At 42.3% G+C, this 16,939-nt stretch overlaps 1 protein-coding gene across 4 annotated transcripts in view; it reads left to right on the top strand.

Annotated features, from left to right (window-relative positions):
• The window catches only part of AMPD3 (adenosine monophosphate deaminase 3), a 77,255-nt gene that overhangs the window by 23,911 nt on the left and 36,405 nt on the right, over positions 1–16,939 (top strand). For all 4 annotated transcript variants that reach the window (XM_073578397.1, XM_073578394.1, XM_073578396.1 and 1 more), the window contains exon 2: positions 905–1,130. In XM_073578397.1, the coding sequence (XP_073434498.1) occupies positions 905–1,130 (226 nt within the window). The remainder of the gene's footprint in view (positions 1–904; positions 1,131–16,939) is intronic.

The raw sequence follows: 16,939 nt of genomic DNA, 5'->3' as shown, positions 1-16,939 counted from the left end.
TAGGAGCAGTATTATAGTAGTTATCTTCTTGTACATAGGAGCAGTATTATAGTAGTTATATTCTTGTACATAGGGGGCAGTATTATAGTAGTTATATTCTTGTATATAGGGGCAGTATTATAGTAGTTATATTCTTGTACATAGGGGCAGTATTATAGTAGTTATATTCTTGTACATAGGAGCAGTATTATAGTAGTTATATTGTTGTACACAGGAGCAGTATTATAGCAGTTATATTCTTGTACATAGGAGCAGTATTATAGCAGTTATATTCTTGTACATAGGAGCAGTATTATAGTAGTTATATTCTTGTACATAGGAGCAGTATTATAGCAGTTATATTCTTGTACATAGGGGCAGTATTATAGTAGTTAGATTCTTGTACATAGGGGCAGTATTATAGTAGTTATATTCTTGTACATATTAGCAGTATTATAGCAGTTATATTCTTGTACATAGGAGCAGTATTATAGTAGTTATATTCTTGTACATAGGGGGCAGTATTATAGTAGTTATATTCTTGTACATAGGGGGCAGTATTATAGTAGTTATATTCTTGTATATAGGGGCAGTATTATAGTAGTTATATTCTTGTACATAGGGGCAGTATTATAGTAGTTATATTCTTGTACATAGGAGCAGTATTATAGTAGTTATATTCTTGTACATAGGAGCAGTATTATAGCAGTTATATTCTTGTACATAAGGGACAGTATTATAGTAGTTATATTCTTGTACATAGGGGGCAGTATTATAGTAGTTATATTGTTGTACACAGGGGGCAGTATTATAGTAGTTATATTGTTGTACACAGGGGGCTGTATAGCAGTTGTATTTTTGTACATAGTATTTTAGTAGTTATTTGATCTCAGATCTAATTATTTTAACTTATTTAACTCTTTAGGAGAGATGCCGCGGCACTTCCCTCGCCTCAATATTTCAGAGGTGGATGAACAAGTCCGGCTGCTGGCTGAGAAAGTTTTTGCCAAAGTACTTCGAGAAGAGGACAGTAAAGATGCATTTTCCCTGTTTACCGTGCCCGAAGATTGTCCTATTGGACAGAAAGAGGCCAAAGAACGAGAACTGGAGAAGGAAATGGCGGAACAGAAATCTGCTGAAACCGTTAAAAGGTTTGTCCTGTGCACTCCTTGTACATAGCATCTAGTAACTTCTTGCACATCGCACTTTTTCTGGTTCAGTAGAATCTTTGCTTTTATAAGCTTCTTGGAAGAAGGGAAGTGTTTTTTTTTTATTTTACAGTTATCTAAGAAAAAAGTAAAATAAGCCTCAAACAAAAAAAGGAAACAATTTTCATTTTCCTGAGTTCCTCCACACTTTCTTTCCAGGCATTCGGCACATTTCTTAGTTTCTTTCACGGTGTATAACCTGTTGGTATCATTGGTAATATGAACAATATGCCTAGAAGTACAAACATATCTGCAGATATTTCTCAGAAATTTGGAACAAGTAGCTATGGTGGTGGAGTGGCATTTGTTTCCTATTCAGCACTTTGAGTGCACAAGGGTGAATAGGCTGTGGTTGTGATTAGTTCATAAACCTTAAAGGGGTTGTCTCAGGTTTCTATCTTTTGGTGTGATTGCTCACCAGATGAGGTGGATCTCCTAAGCCTCTGGTTCGGATGGGCACACGGACCTCAGATATTGGTGCAGCTTCCAGAACACATGAAATTGGGATTAACTGGTATTATTAACTGTACTAAACACAGTAGTACAGATAATGGAGCACACCAAGAAAAGAGTCTCAATCCCAAGACATAGGTGGGTGTGTCACTGGGCCTTAACCCCTTCACGCCATGGCCATTTTAGTTTTTAATTTTTTTTTCTCTCCTTCTTCCAAGAGCCATAACTTTTTTTTTTTTACTTTTCCGTCCCCATAGCCGTATGAGGGCTTGTTTTTTTTTTGCGGAACGAGTTGCAACTTTGAATGGCACCATTCATTTGATCATGCAATGCGCTGGAAAGCAGGAAAACTTTCCATGTGCTTTGAAATTGCAGTAAAAGCACAATTTCACAATTATTTTATTTTTTATTTTTTTTTTATTTACCATTTTCTCTACGTAAAACTGACCTGATAATCTGATTCTCCTAGTCAGTATTAGTCCACAGATGCCAAACATGCATAGCTTTTTTTTTATTTAAGTGACCATAAAAATTTGAAATTTAGTAAAAAAAAAACCAAAACAACTTTCTTGTGTCGCCATTTTCCATGACTCTTACCCTTTTCACGGTATGGGTCTGTTTGAGGGCTTACTTTTTGCGCCTTGCCTGGCGTTTTTATTGATACTATTTGGGGGTCGCTGCGATGTTTTGATCTCCTTTTATTGCAAAGTTGTGGCGGCAAAAAAACCCTGTAATTCTGGAATTTCCATTTTTTTTTGGATTACGCCATTTAATTTATTTTATAATTTGATAGGTCATACTTTTACGAAAGCAACAATACCAAATTTTTTACAATTTTTTTTATTTTTTAATGGGGCAAAAGGGAGGTTTTCTGAACTTGTGGGTTTTTATTTTAAATTAATTTGCATATTGTTAAGGGGTGAAATAAGTGTAGAGACATGATGTCATTGATCCACGTCAGGCAACCTGTAGAACCTGATGTGGAGCACAGCAGATGGCAGTGGACCCAGGGGAAGGGAGCGGAGGCCGGGATACCCAGCACAGCTGGGTAACACCGCCCTGCTCCCCTGCCTCCTGGCTTTCTTACTGTCCAATAATGCTCTCATTGAAGCTTCTGATTCACGTAGTAACCAGTCCACATTGATATTCAGGTTTTAATTATTCTTAAAAGCTCTAAATGCAGTCACCAACAAGTAATCTGCCTGGAGCAGTTCACCTGCTTGTTGATGGCTTCCACATTTATTTTTACAACTGAAAGGCTGGATTCACCATTGACCGACTGTGTAGCCAATAATCATCAGTGGAGTTTCACTGCGATGACCTTCCCTAACCGGTTATTAACAGCCTCTCCTGAATTTGTCCTTGACTGGCAGAGTTATCTACACGGGGGCTTAAAATAAGAGGTGGCGAGAGAATGATGGCAGCTATAGGGGGGGGTATGTGACGCATCTTAGGAATCGGTCTCAATACCGGTCCAGAATGTATCACTGCATCCAATAATAGCAATGTTCTCATCAATATGATTACATGATGCCATGTATAGATGCTTTCCTCCATGTTTCGTTATAAAAAGAAAAAAAAAAAGTTTCAATTCAAAGTTTCCTCCCGTTGCGTGTATGCAGCTTCTACGCAGACCAGTGTGTGTCCATAGTACCATAATACAAGGCACAACCTTATTGTTTTTTTTATGTCATTGCTTATGGTAAGGTTTTGGTTATTTTGCTGTCCTTGCATTCTCGATACAATCCTGACATGGAGAGATAAATACAGTAGGAAAATCTTCTTTAATGGGATTATGTTCGGAGTCAGCCATGTACAAAGCTGGATGCACGTCCTCCCTCCGCTCCCATCACTGCACATAAAGGCATGCTGGGTCGCTATACCCTGTGCCCCTTGTCCATGATGAGGAAAGAGCTGTGCTGGGCCAGGTGCGGACTATTGCATCTACTCCATTCCGGTCAGATCTCTGCTACCTCCTCCATACTGGATCACCCAATTGGCCCATAAACAATATATAAGCTCAAAAATTGCAATAAATATCCACCATCTGCTAGCTTAATAGGAGCCCCAACTCATATGAGCATCAAACCAACAATGTTAAAAATACCAATTTTATTAATTAACCCTTATAAAATATTTGCATAAATACACCAAAGAGTACAGGAACAAAAGATTAGTGACAGACTGACTCCTCAAAATTTGCATATGTTGCTGCATGGCAAGTGACATGACATCCTACAAGTGCTTAGTGCTTAAAAGAAGTTATAAATCTGCACGTTTTGAATGCCCCATAGTGCACATAGCTATATAAGCACAATAGCCCAATGAAACCACCCATAGGGAATCACAGCAGAAAAGCCAGCACCTTAGACCCCTATGACAATGCCTCCAACCACTGCGAGGATTCAATACCCGAGATATACCTCATGGGGGCCTCAAAAAGGAATAAAGCACCCTGCATATAATTCATCACTTGACACAGTATACAATTTGAGCAGCTATGTACACATTACCTGGATCCCAGCAGCATGTAAAGATGAATTGGGAGCCCTGGTGCGCCTGAGGAAGCAGGGCGAAACGTGCGCATCGGAGGTCAGGTGACAGGGCTCCCAATTCATCTTTACATGCTGCTGGGATCCAGGTAATTTGTACATGGCTGCTCAAATTGTATACTGTGTCAAGTGATGAATTATATGTAGGGTGCTTTATTCCTTTTTGAGGCCCCCATGAGGTATATCTCGGGTATTGAATCCTCGCAGTGGTTGGAGGCATTGTCATAGGGGTCTAAGGTGCTGGCTTTTCTGCTGTGATTCCCTATGGGTGGTTTCATTGGGCTATTGTGCTTATATAGCTATGTGCACTATGGGGCATTCAAAACGTGCAGATTTATAACTTCTTTTAAGCACTAAGCACTTGTAGGATGTCATGTCACTTGCCATGCAGCAACATATGCAAATTTTGAGGAGTCAGTCTGTCACTAATCTTTTGTTCCTGTACTCTTTGGTGTATTTATGCAAATATTTTATAAGGGTTAATTAATAAAATTGGTATTTTTAACATTGTTGGTTTGATGCTCATATGATTTGATACTCCTCCATAATGGACTAGCCATGTTCTGCTCTACATTGCCCACCTAATAATAACAGTACAAGTGAAAATAATCACAATTCTTAAAAATCCCTGTAAAATTATTGCCTTCGTCTTGGCCAAAATGGTGAACTGATATATATATATATATATATATATATATATATTTTACTATTGTGTATTATTATTATTTTTTTTCATTATTATTATTAGTATTATTATTATTAAGCAGTATTATTACTATTATTGCTATTATTATTAATCATTATTATTGATGAGCATTATTATATTATTCATTATAATAATTATTATAATTATGCATTATTATTAGTTGTGCATGATTACATAATTATTCATTATTATTTTTATTATTATTGCTGTGCATCATTATTATTATTATCATGGTCATTATTATTATTGCTGTGCATTATTATTATAATTATTATTATTAGTATTATTATTGTGCTTTCTTGTTAATAATAATAATAATAATAATAATAATAACAACAACAACATTATACCGGTTTAATGGATTACTTCAATAATGTGTTATCCTAATTTACATTGATTATTTTCAGCATTTTCATGTGCAATAATATTGATAAATATTAAGTATACAGTTAGGCCCATATATATTTGGACAGAGACAACATTTTTCTAATTTTGGTTTTAGACATTACCACAATGAATTTTAAACAAAACAATTCAGATGCAGTTGAAGTTCAGACTTTCAGCTTTCATTTGAGGGTATCCACATTACAATTGGATGAAAGGTTTAGGAGTTTCAGCTCCTTTACATGTGCCTTAACATTATAATCATCATAATATTAAAAAATAAGAGTGATGCATAAGTGATTTATTTTTAAGTATAAGTTCTGTAAGGGCTATAAGGTATAGGTATAGAGGAAGTAAGGCTGTGCTATACGTATACCTGCCCTATGGCACGCTGTCCACAGTGGCTCTGCTGTAAAGCTTTGGGGTTCGTCAGTGACTGCTTGGATCCATATACGATGGATGGGGCTCAGGTTATGGCTTCCATCTTTATGAGTAGAAGTCATTGTATTTTTTTTCCTATTTCTCAGAATGAGTAGTAGGGCCACATTTGTATGTCCTGTAGAGGTAGACTATGGGGTTGTTGGTAAAACAGAACAAAGTTTTGATTGGTTCCATTGTGTTTCCTATTGAGTAGTGAGAAGTAGCACTGGAGCTCAGATGCATTTTTAGCAGGAGGCAATGGCATCGCATTGGGAACCACAGGGGTATCAGAGTCTATGAATACACAAAATTTCACTTGGACTTTTCCCTGCTGTAAAAGGAGTAGCGTTTTTTTTTTTTTGGAATGGCATAGTGATTGCCCTTCTGATGTTGCCTATGCAAAGTGCAGCAGTCAAGATGGGTTTGCCATCGGTTGTTGCACTCTGCACAGGCAATGACGAAGATGACAAAGCTCTCAGTATAATGAAGTGATCTTTGTCATCTCAGGCACTGCCTATGCGTATGAGCGCAGTAGCTGAGCAGCTGTTAGGGTTGGCGGATTGCAATAAATTAAAATAAATTATAAAGTACAATCACAAGTCGGGGTCCACCGTGCAGAGATGTATAACTGCTGCTAGTGTGAACAATGACGGAAACTAAACAGCGAGCGATAGCTTGAACACACCATGTTAACGCCACACAGTGTGAACGGAACACTGAGCACCACTCCCCGTTACTTCACAGAGCGGTACTAAACAAAAGAATACAAAGAGCAATACCCTGCTAAACATTACAAGGAAAGTAGTAAATGTGACGCTAGGTGTAGGACCCTATCGCTCTCCCAGGGAAGTCTAGGCTACTGGTTGGTCTTGCTCTGTAACTCAGCTGTGCTAACCGCACACAAGACTGGAACAGATGCTAAGCCAAGCGGGGGTTTCCCACCCTACACTACCTACCTAGACACAGAGTCTCTGGTAAGAGAGCGGTGGACACACACGTGTAAACACAGTGGTAGCGCATCCACTCACACACAACCTCAAATGATACTAGTGCATCGGTGTGCGCCTCGAGAGCCTTTTAAACACTAGGCTCCACCCCAAACACTCACGCACAGCCGGCCTTGACCTCGACCACAGGCCAATCCGGAGCTTCCACATCACCAGAGCAGGTGACGTCCGACCACCAGTGAGAAGACGCCACATCACGGCCATGCTCAGTAAGGTGATTTCTGGACTTAGACTCCAGAGGGCAAGGCTGCACCTGTATAACACTGGTTATCAAAGAGTTGGCTGTAGACGCAGCAGTAACCAAGCGCATACCATGAGCCTGAGCAAGATGCTGGGACTGAGGTCCATGCTGAGCAACAATTGCAGCGGCTGGACCTGAATGGGAGACCGCAGATCCAGACAAGGCTTGGGATCTATCCCGCACAGCGGGAGAATCCCGAGGCCTAACAGCAGCTAATGAATAAAGGCAGTATTGAATCCTGCGGACTGCTCTGCACATGATTCAGCACTTTCTTCATTCATTACTAGAATTCATTTGCTACTAGCTATGCTTAGGGATAGGGAAAGAACTAAAGGCCCTGTTACACACAATGATATTGTTGAAACAACTTTGTTGCGTGTGACACGTAGTAACGATCAGTTGGCTGATCGTTAATCATTGCCTATTGGTCTGGGCCATAATTCTATTGTTGGTCTACCGCTGGGCAGCACACATCACTGTGAGAGACCAATGACTCTGGGAGCTGGTGTCCAGGGTAAACAGCGGGTAACTAAGAGCCGCACGGCTCTTAGATACCTGCTGTTTACCCTGGATACCAGCGTGCTCGCTGGTCCTGATGGATCAGCTAACTATGTTCCAGCGATCCCATCCACGTCGGATCGATGGTGGGATCGCTGGGACATTGAAGCGTGTAACGGGCGCTAAGGTAACAAAATTTGCTACATAAAAATGTATAACCTTCTATGTTTAATAAATTACATCTGTTTCCAGTGAAAGGCAGAAAAAAACTATAGGAACAAGGGGCTAGCTAAAATATTATCAAAATACAATAAATATGCTGGAAGGCATCCATAGAGACCCCTGGGGTCAGGGGGCGCCAAATACTTGCCTTACCCACCACCGACAGGGGGGTTTGGATTTGGCTTCATGGTTATGAAAAGGCGGCAGAAGTAGAAATGCAGATTGTGCCCCTCTGGCCTAGGTGGTAAAGTAAGGCCTCATAATGGGGGCATATTATAATTATTGGGGTCCCCTCTATTTTGTGCACACTACTGGGTAGGGCTTATACCCAGATACTGGGGGGTTTTTTTTGCTTTTTTTTTTTTTGGGTATCCAGCTCATCATGATTACTTCTATTCGCTATATTACAGATTGTTTCCGCATTTTCATAGACCGATATGAATAACAGAATGGAACAGAATAGTTTTCACGTGACACAATGACAATATTACATTTCCATGAGAGAACAGCGGCCATTATTTCTCTATGTAAATCCCTGGAGAGCTCGGAGGTCAGATAACAGGAGGGTTATTAATAAACCCGAGGAGTCAGCCGGTGATAACTGTACGCTGGAAGCGTGCAAAACTGATTATTCCGGATTTATGAATAGAACGGAAATGTTGGATACAATTACGGTATACACTTCTGAAGATTGAGATCGCAACATGAAGAAGGGAAAGCGGCGGAACGATGGAAATCACAGGATGCAAAGACACGTTACAGATATGCAAATAATGGAAAAATGGAAACAAAATTTTCAAAACATTTCGATTTATTCAGTATAGAATATGTCACGTGCACAAATCCCTGAACTTACAGCTTCGGCTGCTATTAATGAGGTTATTAATGGTCGTCTGAGGAAGGTTCTGCCGCTTAATGCACTGAGGCAAATCATCAAGATCCGCTGCTGGCAGCTCCTGTGTAATCACTGACCGATATGTTTGAGGCAGACAAATTTGGAGACACCTGGGTACAGGTTTAGGCCACGCAGGCTGCTCATAGTAGTACAAAGAACATGCGGCCTGGGGTTGTCATGTTGAAAAACAGCTCCTGGGACACTTTGGAGAAATGGCCGCTCCACTGGTTCCATCACTAAATCAGTGTAACGCCGTACTGTTAGTGACCTGGGATGAAGACTAGAGGGTTCCAACTACCATATATTATGCCACCCGCCGCTATAATCCTAGGAGTAGGACCAGTGTGACATTCCCTCATGAAGGCGTCTTCATGGTGTTACCAAATGTCCGACTAACATTGTGTCCAAGACTCATTGCTGAAGAGGACAGACCTCCTTTCCAGCCTCCATTGCTGTCTTGCTCTGCGCCATGACAGCCTTTGAGAGCAGACAGTGGGCACCTATAGCTGGACAGACGGCTTGTAGCTCAATGTCAAGCAAACACCTTCTTATGGGTTATGTTGACTCAGCTTGCTTCCTTAGTCTTAACATATCAAACAAAAAAGGCAGCACTCTGTAGCGCCATAGCATGCAAATATGAAATATGAAAATTGAATTGCATTACTGCTTTAGAAATATGAAAAATTGAGAATGCTTAGCACATAAATTGGCCAATTCATGTATACCTGGAAGCCACGTTAAGGCGATTCTCGTTTTCCAGGACCTCATTTCTCATTTGCACAAGGAAAGACTAGAAGCAATGGGATGAAACTGAATGGGAGGAGACACAGATTAGATATTAGAAAAAACTTTTTGACAGAGTGATCAATGAGTGGAACAGGCTGCCACGAGAGGTGGTGAGTTCTCCTTCAATAGAAGTCTTCAAGCAGAGGCTGGACAGACATCTGTCTGGGATGATTTAGCGAATCCTGCTTTGAGCAGGGGGTTGGACCAGATGGCCCAGGAGGTCCCTTCCAAATCTACGATTCTATGATTCTATGACCTAGCCTAATACCAATCCTCTATATCTCTGTGGAGAGGTAGTGGCTCTGCTGTAATTAAAAATGCCTGAGGCTAAGAGGCATTTTTAATCCCATGCTATGGCGCTACAGAGTGCTGCCTTTTTTGTTTGAGTGTATATGAGTTGGTGACTCTAGGTAAGCACCTGTTCACACTTACTTTATGTTTGGATATGACGGTCAGTTTTTTAAATTTGTATTCATTAACCTTCTGACTGAGCACTGCACCTCTTAAGGCCCTTTCACATTTAGCGAAGCACCAGCGATCCCGACCACGATACGACCCGGTCAGGATCGCTGGTGCACCGTTAAATGATCGCTAGTGAGCTTCCACACAGGAAGATCTGACAGCGATGCAGCAGCGATACAGCGGACGATACTTACCTTTTCAGACGCGGCGATCCTGACGTCTTCCCGCCCGCCTCCACACGTCGCTCGTCGGCGCCACAGGAAGCCAAGCAGGAAGCGCCCGACGAGAAATGGAGCTGCGCGATCTCACTCGATCAACGACAGACAGCGGGAGAGCCGGTCGGAGGTAAGTATCACACATAGCGATATCGCTGCTGCGTCACCAAATTGGTGATGCTTTAGAGATATTGCTAGCGATATCGCTATGTGTAAAACCCCCTTTAGCCTCAGGCGTTTTTAATCACAGCAGGGCCACTACCCCTCCACAGAGATATAGATTTCAGTCTAAGAGAGGATTCACATTAGGTTCCCATACAGATGAAGACTTTAGTCTAAGAAAGGATTTGCATTAGGTTAGGTCCTGGAAAACAAGAATCGACTTAACGTGGCTTCCAGGCACCAATTTATATGCTAAGCATTCTCAATTTTTCATAATTCTAATGCAGTAATGCAATTCAATTTTCATATTTCATATTTGCATGCTATGGCGCTACAGAGTCCTTTTTTATTTGAGTGCATATGAGTTGGTGACTATACGTAAGCACTTGTTCACACTTAGTTCATGTTTGGATGTGATGGTCATTAGTTTTTGATATACAGCTTCACTTTCAGCACAAAAAGGATTAATTGTGGAACCAGTGGTGTGGCCATTTCTCCAAAGTGTCCCAGGAGCTATTTTTTCAACATGACAACCCCAGGCTGCATGTTGCTGGTGATACTGTGAGCTGCCTGTGTGGTTTAAAAGTGCTCCACGGCCGCAGTGTCTCCAGACGTCTCCCATAGAGGACATCAGGGATGTCATTGGTCGGTGATTACACAGGAGCTGTCAGCAGCGGATCTTGATGATTTGCCCAAGTGCATTGAGCGGCAGAACGTTCCTCAGAAGATTATTAATGACCTCAGTCATAGCAGATGAGGCTGCAAGCGCTGGGATTTCTGCACGTGGCACATACTCCATATTGAATAAATCCAGCTATTTTGAATATCGTAATTTGTTTCCACTGAATTTCTGACTTTCACAACTTTTCCTCCTTGGTATTGCAATTTCAATGTTGCAGTGTAGTTAGTAGATATCTGTCAGTTGATCCTGACGGCAAGAAGTAAGTAAAGAGACAAATAGATCGATATCGGAGCTATATGCAAGAAACTGTAGGTAGCCCACATGCATATATTACGTGCCCAAACTAAACTTCTCTAGAGGAAGTCATCTCAATGACCCAGACGTTGGACAGATATGAGCCATGTACATGTACGTGGGTACATGGAGATAGATGGACATAACGTCCCTCCTATTTATGGAAATCTCTGCAAACAAGAAAACAAAATAAAATCAAATTTAGATTTAAATATGCAAATACATTTGCATTTGCAAATGATGTCTCATGCCAACATCAGACATAATGAGTCTTTGGAAACCTGAAGCCGAAAAAAACATTCAATTCTATTTCTCCTTTCCCACTGTACCCTTTAATGTTTATTTCCTTATTCTCCCAACATTATTTCTATTTTCACACATTTTTTTTTAATTTTCCTGTAATCCATTTAAATGTGAACATTTCTAAAAATTATAATCCCAAAATAAAAATAATAATAAGAATAACAAAAAAAGACATTCAAAAGCCGGAGCAAATACACAGCAAGTTGTTGTTATGAAGAAATGCTTATGTTCATTCATTTGCGTGTTTAGTTTTTCAACTTTTTTCAGGTGGGTTTCGGAGCGGAATCTTTTTGAAAAAAGACGTTGCATGCACATACGCTAAATCTAGCTGGGTCCAACCCAACTTTGTGTGCAAACAAGTGCATCTTCTATATGAGTGTGATTCCAGACAGAAAGGAGCTGCTCATACATTGCTGTCATCATGAGAATTGAACCCCCGAAGTCCGGGCAGCCGTGTACCCCAAATGCAATGGCAAATAGTGTAGATGCAAAAATGGACGGCGCTGTATGGATCTGGTGAATCCCCTTTTCCTGTAATCTACAGCATGAACTAGAATGACGTATTTATTGAGTAAAGCCAAAATATGGATTTTTCTTGGTGGAAAGGAGGAGAGAGGAGTGCTTTCTGAGCGTAATAACTCAAAAATATAAAACCAATTGTAGAAAATGTTCTCACCTGGCAAAGTTGAACTGTAGGCACTAAAGTGGGTGCAGCCAACCTGGGAAAATCTACCATGGGAGGTCCAGCAGAGCAGATGAAGTAAAAAAAAACAGATAAAGGGCTCTCTCAATGTGATGTAAAGAAGCAAATTGATCCAATGAGTACAGATAAAGCAAAAGGTATTAAAAAATAAAAACTTTTTATTTCGAAAACACTACATGTGTCACGGGGGCTTAGTTCAACTAAGGCTGAAATACCCGGGGCCCCTGTGGTGTCCCTTTTACTAGGGGAAACCCTGTCTGACCCTCAACCCAGGGTTTTTGCTGAAGGTGCAAATGCCTGAGCCTCCGACCTTTCCTTATCTCCTGCTCAGCCCTGCACTTAACCCTCCACCCTCCACCCAGTGAGGAGTCACACCACCAAAGCTCCCACACAAATAATGACAGACAGGGAGAACTTAAACTGCACTGCGCCGCACACACACAGGAATAAACAGTAATGTGAACAGGGCACAACTAAACACAAATATGGGAAGGAGAAAGGATAACGACGGATCATACGACACCAGATATGAATCTCTCTCTCTCTTGAACACCTCCACTCCAGACCGGAACCACTTGGTATGAAACACAAGCTATAATCGGCGACGCCCATATGCCAGTATGACTATTTAAAGACCGTGGGCGTGACTAACCTTCCAACCTGGTCTCCAGCAGGATTAACCCCCGAGAGCCTGAAGATCAAACCGGCGCCACTGAGGCTATAGTGGCTGGAGGTGGAACTACCTCTGCCTGCCGGATGCTGTGGTGTGAACAGCGTCCGACATGACAGTACCCCGTCTTCAACGAGGGACCCCAGGGCCCTCAAGACTCATAGGACCCGGCTTGTCCGGATGACGACGGTGAAAAGAACTGACCAGCCGATCCGCATGTATGTCTGAGGCTGGAACCCAAGACCTCTCCTCTGGACCATACCCCCGCCAGTGCACCAAATACTGAAGAGTACGGCGTACTACTCGAGAGTCCACCACCTTGGCGACCTCGAACTCTAACTCACCATCCACCATGACTGGAGGTGGCATCGGCGTCGTGTCCACCAAGCCTACCACCTTTTTCAATAAAGCCCTGTGAAAAACGTTATGTATTCTGTACACCGCAGGAAGTTCCAACCGATAAGCCACTGGGTTAATGATGGCAGAAATCCTAAAAGGCCCAATAAACCTTGGACCCAGTTTTAAAGATGGGATTTTGAGTTTTATGTTCTTCGTAGCTAACCACACCCATTCACCCACACACAGGTCCGGACCTGGCACGCGTCTACTGTCAGCCACCCGTTTGTACCTGGCACTCATGCTCAACAAACGCTGTTTCACCCGCCTCCAGACTGATGACAATTGGGCTCCTAGCTGATCCTCCTCCGGGACACCCCCGGAGTCACCCTGACGTAAGGTACAAAACTGAGGATGTTGACCGTACACACAAAAGAATGGAGACTCTCCTGATGACTCTTGGCGGTGATTATTTAATGCGAATTCGGCCAGAGGAAGGAAAGTAGACCACTCCTCCTGGTTGTCGGACACAAAGCATCGTAAATACTGTTCTAGATTTTGGTTCATGCGCTCAGTTTGTCCATTAGACTGTGGATGAAACGCCGATGAATGTGACAACTTGATCCCCAACCTAGAGCAAAAAGCTTTCCAAAACCTCGCCACAAATTGCGTACCCCTATCAGATACTATGTCAGACGGTACTCCGTGGAGTCTGACCACCTCCTTCACAAATACCTGAGCCAACGTCTTAGCATTGGGCAAAGAGGACAACGCCACAAAATGCGCCATCTTTGAAAAACGGTCACCCACCACCAGGATGACCGTGTTCCCTGCCGAGGCTGGCAAGTCAGTGATAAAATCCATGGAGATTTCTGTCCATGGCCTATTGGGTACCCCCAGAGGCTGTAGCGTGCCAGCAGGACGGGTTCGGGGTGACTTAGCCCTAGCGCACGTGATGCAAGCTGCCACGTACGAGACCACGTCCTGCCGGATTTTGGGCCACCAGAAACGACGCGATACCAGCTCTAAGGTGCCCTTCACCCCTGGGTGACCAGCCAGTACCGAATCGTTCTGGCAGCGGAAACTTCGGCTCTGCACCGATACCTGCAGATGCCGTTTGCACCTTTGCTACTACCAGGCCCTGCTGCTGAACTGCCCCTTTCAACTCGGAGACCTGTATGGACAGCGCCGCCAACTGGCGGGTTATGGAATCTAATGGATCCATGGACTCCTGAAAAAATGTGGGCCGATTATAATGTCAGACAGGGAGAACTTAAACTGCACTGCGCCGCACACACACAGGAATAAACAGTAATGTGAACAGGGCACAACTAAACACAAATATGGGAAGGAGAAAGGATAACGACGGATCATACGACACCAGATATGAATCTCTCTCTCTCTTGAACACCTCCACTCCAGACCGGAACCACTTGGTATGAAACACAAGCTATAATCGGCGACGCCCATATGCCAGTATGACTATTTAAAGACCGTGGGCGTGACTAACCTTCCAACCTGGTCTCCAGCAGGATTAACCCCCGAGAGCCTGAAGATCAAACCGGCGCCACTGAGGCTATAGTGGCTGGAGGTGGAACTACCTCTGCCTGCCGGATGCTGTGGTGTGAACAGCGTCCGACATGACAACATGTTTCCGGGATACCATGACAGAGAGGGGCCAGAAGACCGTGATGTCTGGTTTCACCCACTCCTGGGGCTTGTTCAGGAGATTGCTGCATGGAGTTTTGCCTGTGTGCACATGTTCATCCTCTCCTATTTGGTATCTCCTTCCTTTATCTTCCTTGTGTCCCACTCTGTTGCTTGGTGAGTGTATTTTGTATGGTTGGTATTTTCATTTATCCCTGTCTGTCTTCCCTTGTTTGTCTGGTTATGTGTTTCTATACATTAAAGCTCCCCACTACCCTGGAAGATTAGGGCTGATATAGGAGCATAATAAGGCATGTGAACCTGACATCTTCACCTTCAGGAGTAATCCGAGGGATTGGGTTAGACCAGGGCGCCCCTAGTTCTAGGGACCTGGTTAGCGCTCAAAGTCCCAACACCTTTGTGACATACACCTGAGGAAGGCTGAATGCAGCCGAAAAGTGTAGTGTCTTTTAAATAAAACGTTTTCATTACATTTATTTTATCTGCATTCATTGGATCGATTTGCCCATTTCCATCACATTGGGAGTGCCCTCTATCAGGTTTTCTTTACTTCACCTGTATTTATAAAGTTGGATGCTCTGAGTATTTGGCAACACTAGGTAGAAAAATCCAGAAAGTTGGTGCGGCACAAGAGAAAACTTAGGGAAGCTTTGTATTGAAGGAGAATAGTATGTAAGGATTCTGTCTGCTTGTGTCAGAAAGAAAGGAGTAGCTTATTCTTTGCTGTCACAACAAGTCAAGAGTCCAGGCTGTGTGCCCCAAAGAAAGCGGCATGTAGTATAGCTATCAAAGCAAAGGAATATACTAACCTTGCAAACTCCCTTCTCCTGCAATCTACAGAAAGAAATAGAATAATGTATTTATAGGTTTGACCAGCAACGGAAAGATAAATTCAAAAAGTGCGTGCGGCACAAGAGAAAACTTACTTAGAGAAACTTTGTGTGATAGAGGCTTTACTGCAATCTATCAGAGGAAAGAGGACAAATTATCTATAGGGTTAGAGAATTTCTTGCTGCATCAGGAAGAACATTCCAGAGAAGGGGTGCAGCACAAGAGAAAACATGGAGGAACTTTGTATAGAAGAGGCACTGCGAGTCACAAATAGGGTATGTTATGTAACTTTGTATGACAGAGGCATAGCCAGGTAGACTGCAAGGTACAGGAGGAAAGATGATAAATTATCTATAGGGTTAGAGAATTTATGGCTGCATCAGGAAGAAAGTTCCAGAGGAGTGCGGCAAACTTGAAGGAGCTGTGTAGAGAAGAGGCACTGCGCGACACAAATATGTTGTGTATCTTTTTATGATTGTGTATCTTTTTATTCAAAAAGTGCGTGCGGCACAAGAGAAAACTTACTTAGAGAAACTTTGTGTGATAGAGGCTTTACTGCAATCTATCAGAGGAAAGAGGACAAATTATCTATAGGGTTAGAGAATTTCTTGCTGCATCAGGAAGAACATTCCAGAGAAGGGGTGCAGCACAAGAGAAAACATGGAGGAACTTTGTATAGAAGAGGCACTGCGAGTCACAAATAGGGTATGTTATGTAACTTTGTATGACAGAGGCATAGCCAGGTAGACTGCAAGGTACAGGAGGAAAGATGATAAATTATCTATAGGGTTAGAGAATTTATGGCTGCATCAGGAAGAAAGTTCCAGAGGAGTGCGGCAAACTTGAAGGAGCTTTGTAGAGAAGAGGCACTGCGCGACACAAATATGTTGTGTATCTTTTTATGATAGAGACATAGCCAGGCTCTACAGGAAAGAGGAACTTTATCTATAGGGTAGGTGAATTTCTGACTGCATCAGGAAGAACATTCAGAGAAGGGGTGCAGCACGAGAGAAAACTTGTAGGGCTTTGTATAGAAAAGGCACTGCGCGGAACAAATATGTAGTGTCTGTATGTGTTATATTTGCACAATATACCAGGGAATTGTCGTTATTATAGTTTTATTATTGTGAACCCCTTCCACTAGTTCCTCTTTGTGGTTCTTGAATCTTGGCACTTTGTCACAAAAATAGCAACCGTTTCTTGTCACTTGTGGTCACAGGAGCCCATCAGCCATGATCTGATAGTCTCCATAGTATCCGCTG

This window comes from Dendrobates tinctorius, unplaced genomic scaffold (genome assembly GCF_039654945.1).
Source record: "Dendrobates tinctorius isolate UK_male_01 unplaced genomic scaffold, ASM3965494v1 ptg000059l, whole genome shotgun sequence".
Taxonomy (NCBI): domain Eukaryota; kingdom Metazoa; phylum Chordata; class Amphibia; order Anura; family Dendrobatidae; genus Dendrobates; species Dendrobates tinctorius.
Note: the sequence above shows the minus strand (reverse complement) of the source record. Positions and strands in the feature narration are given on the sequence as shown.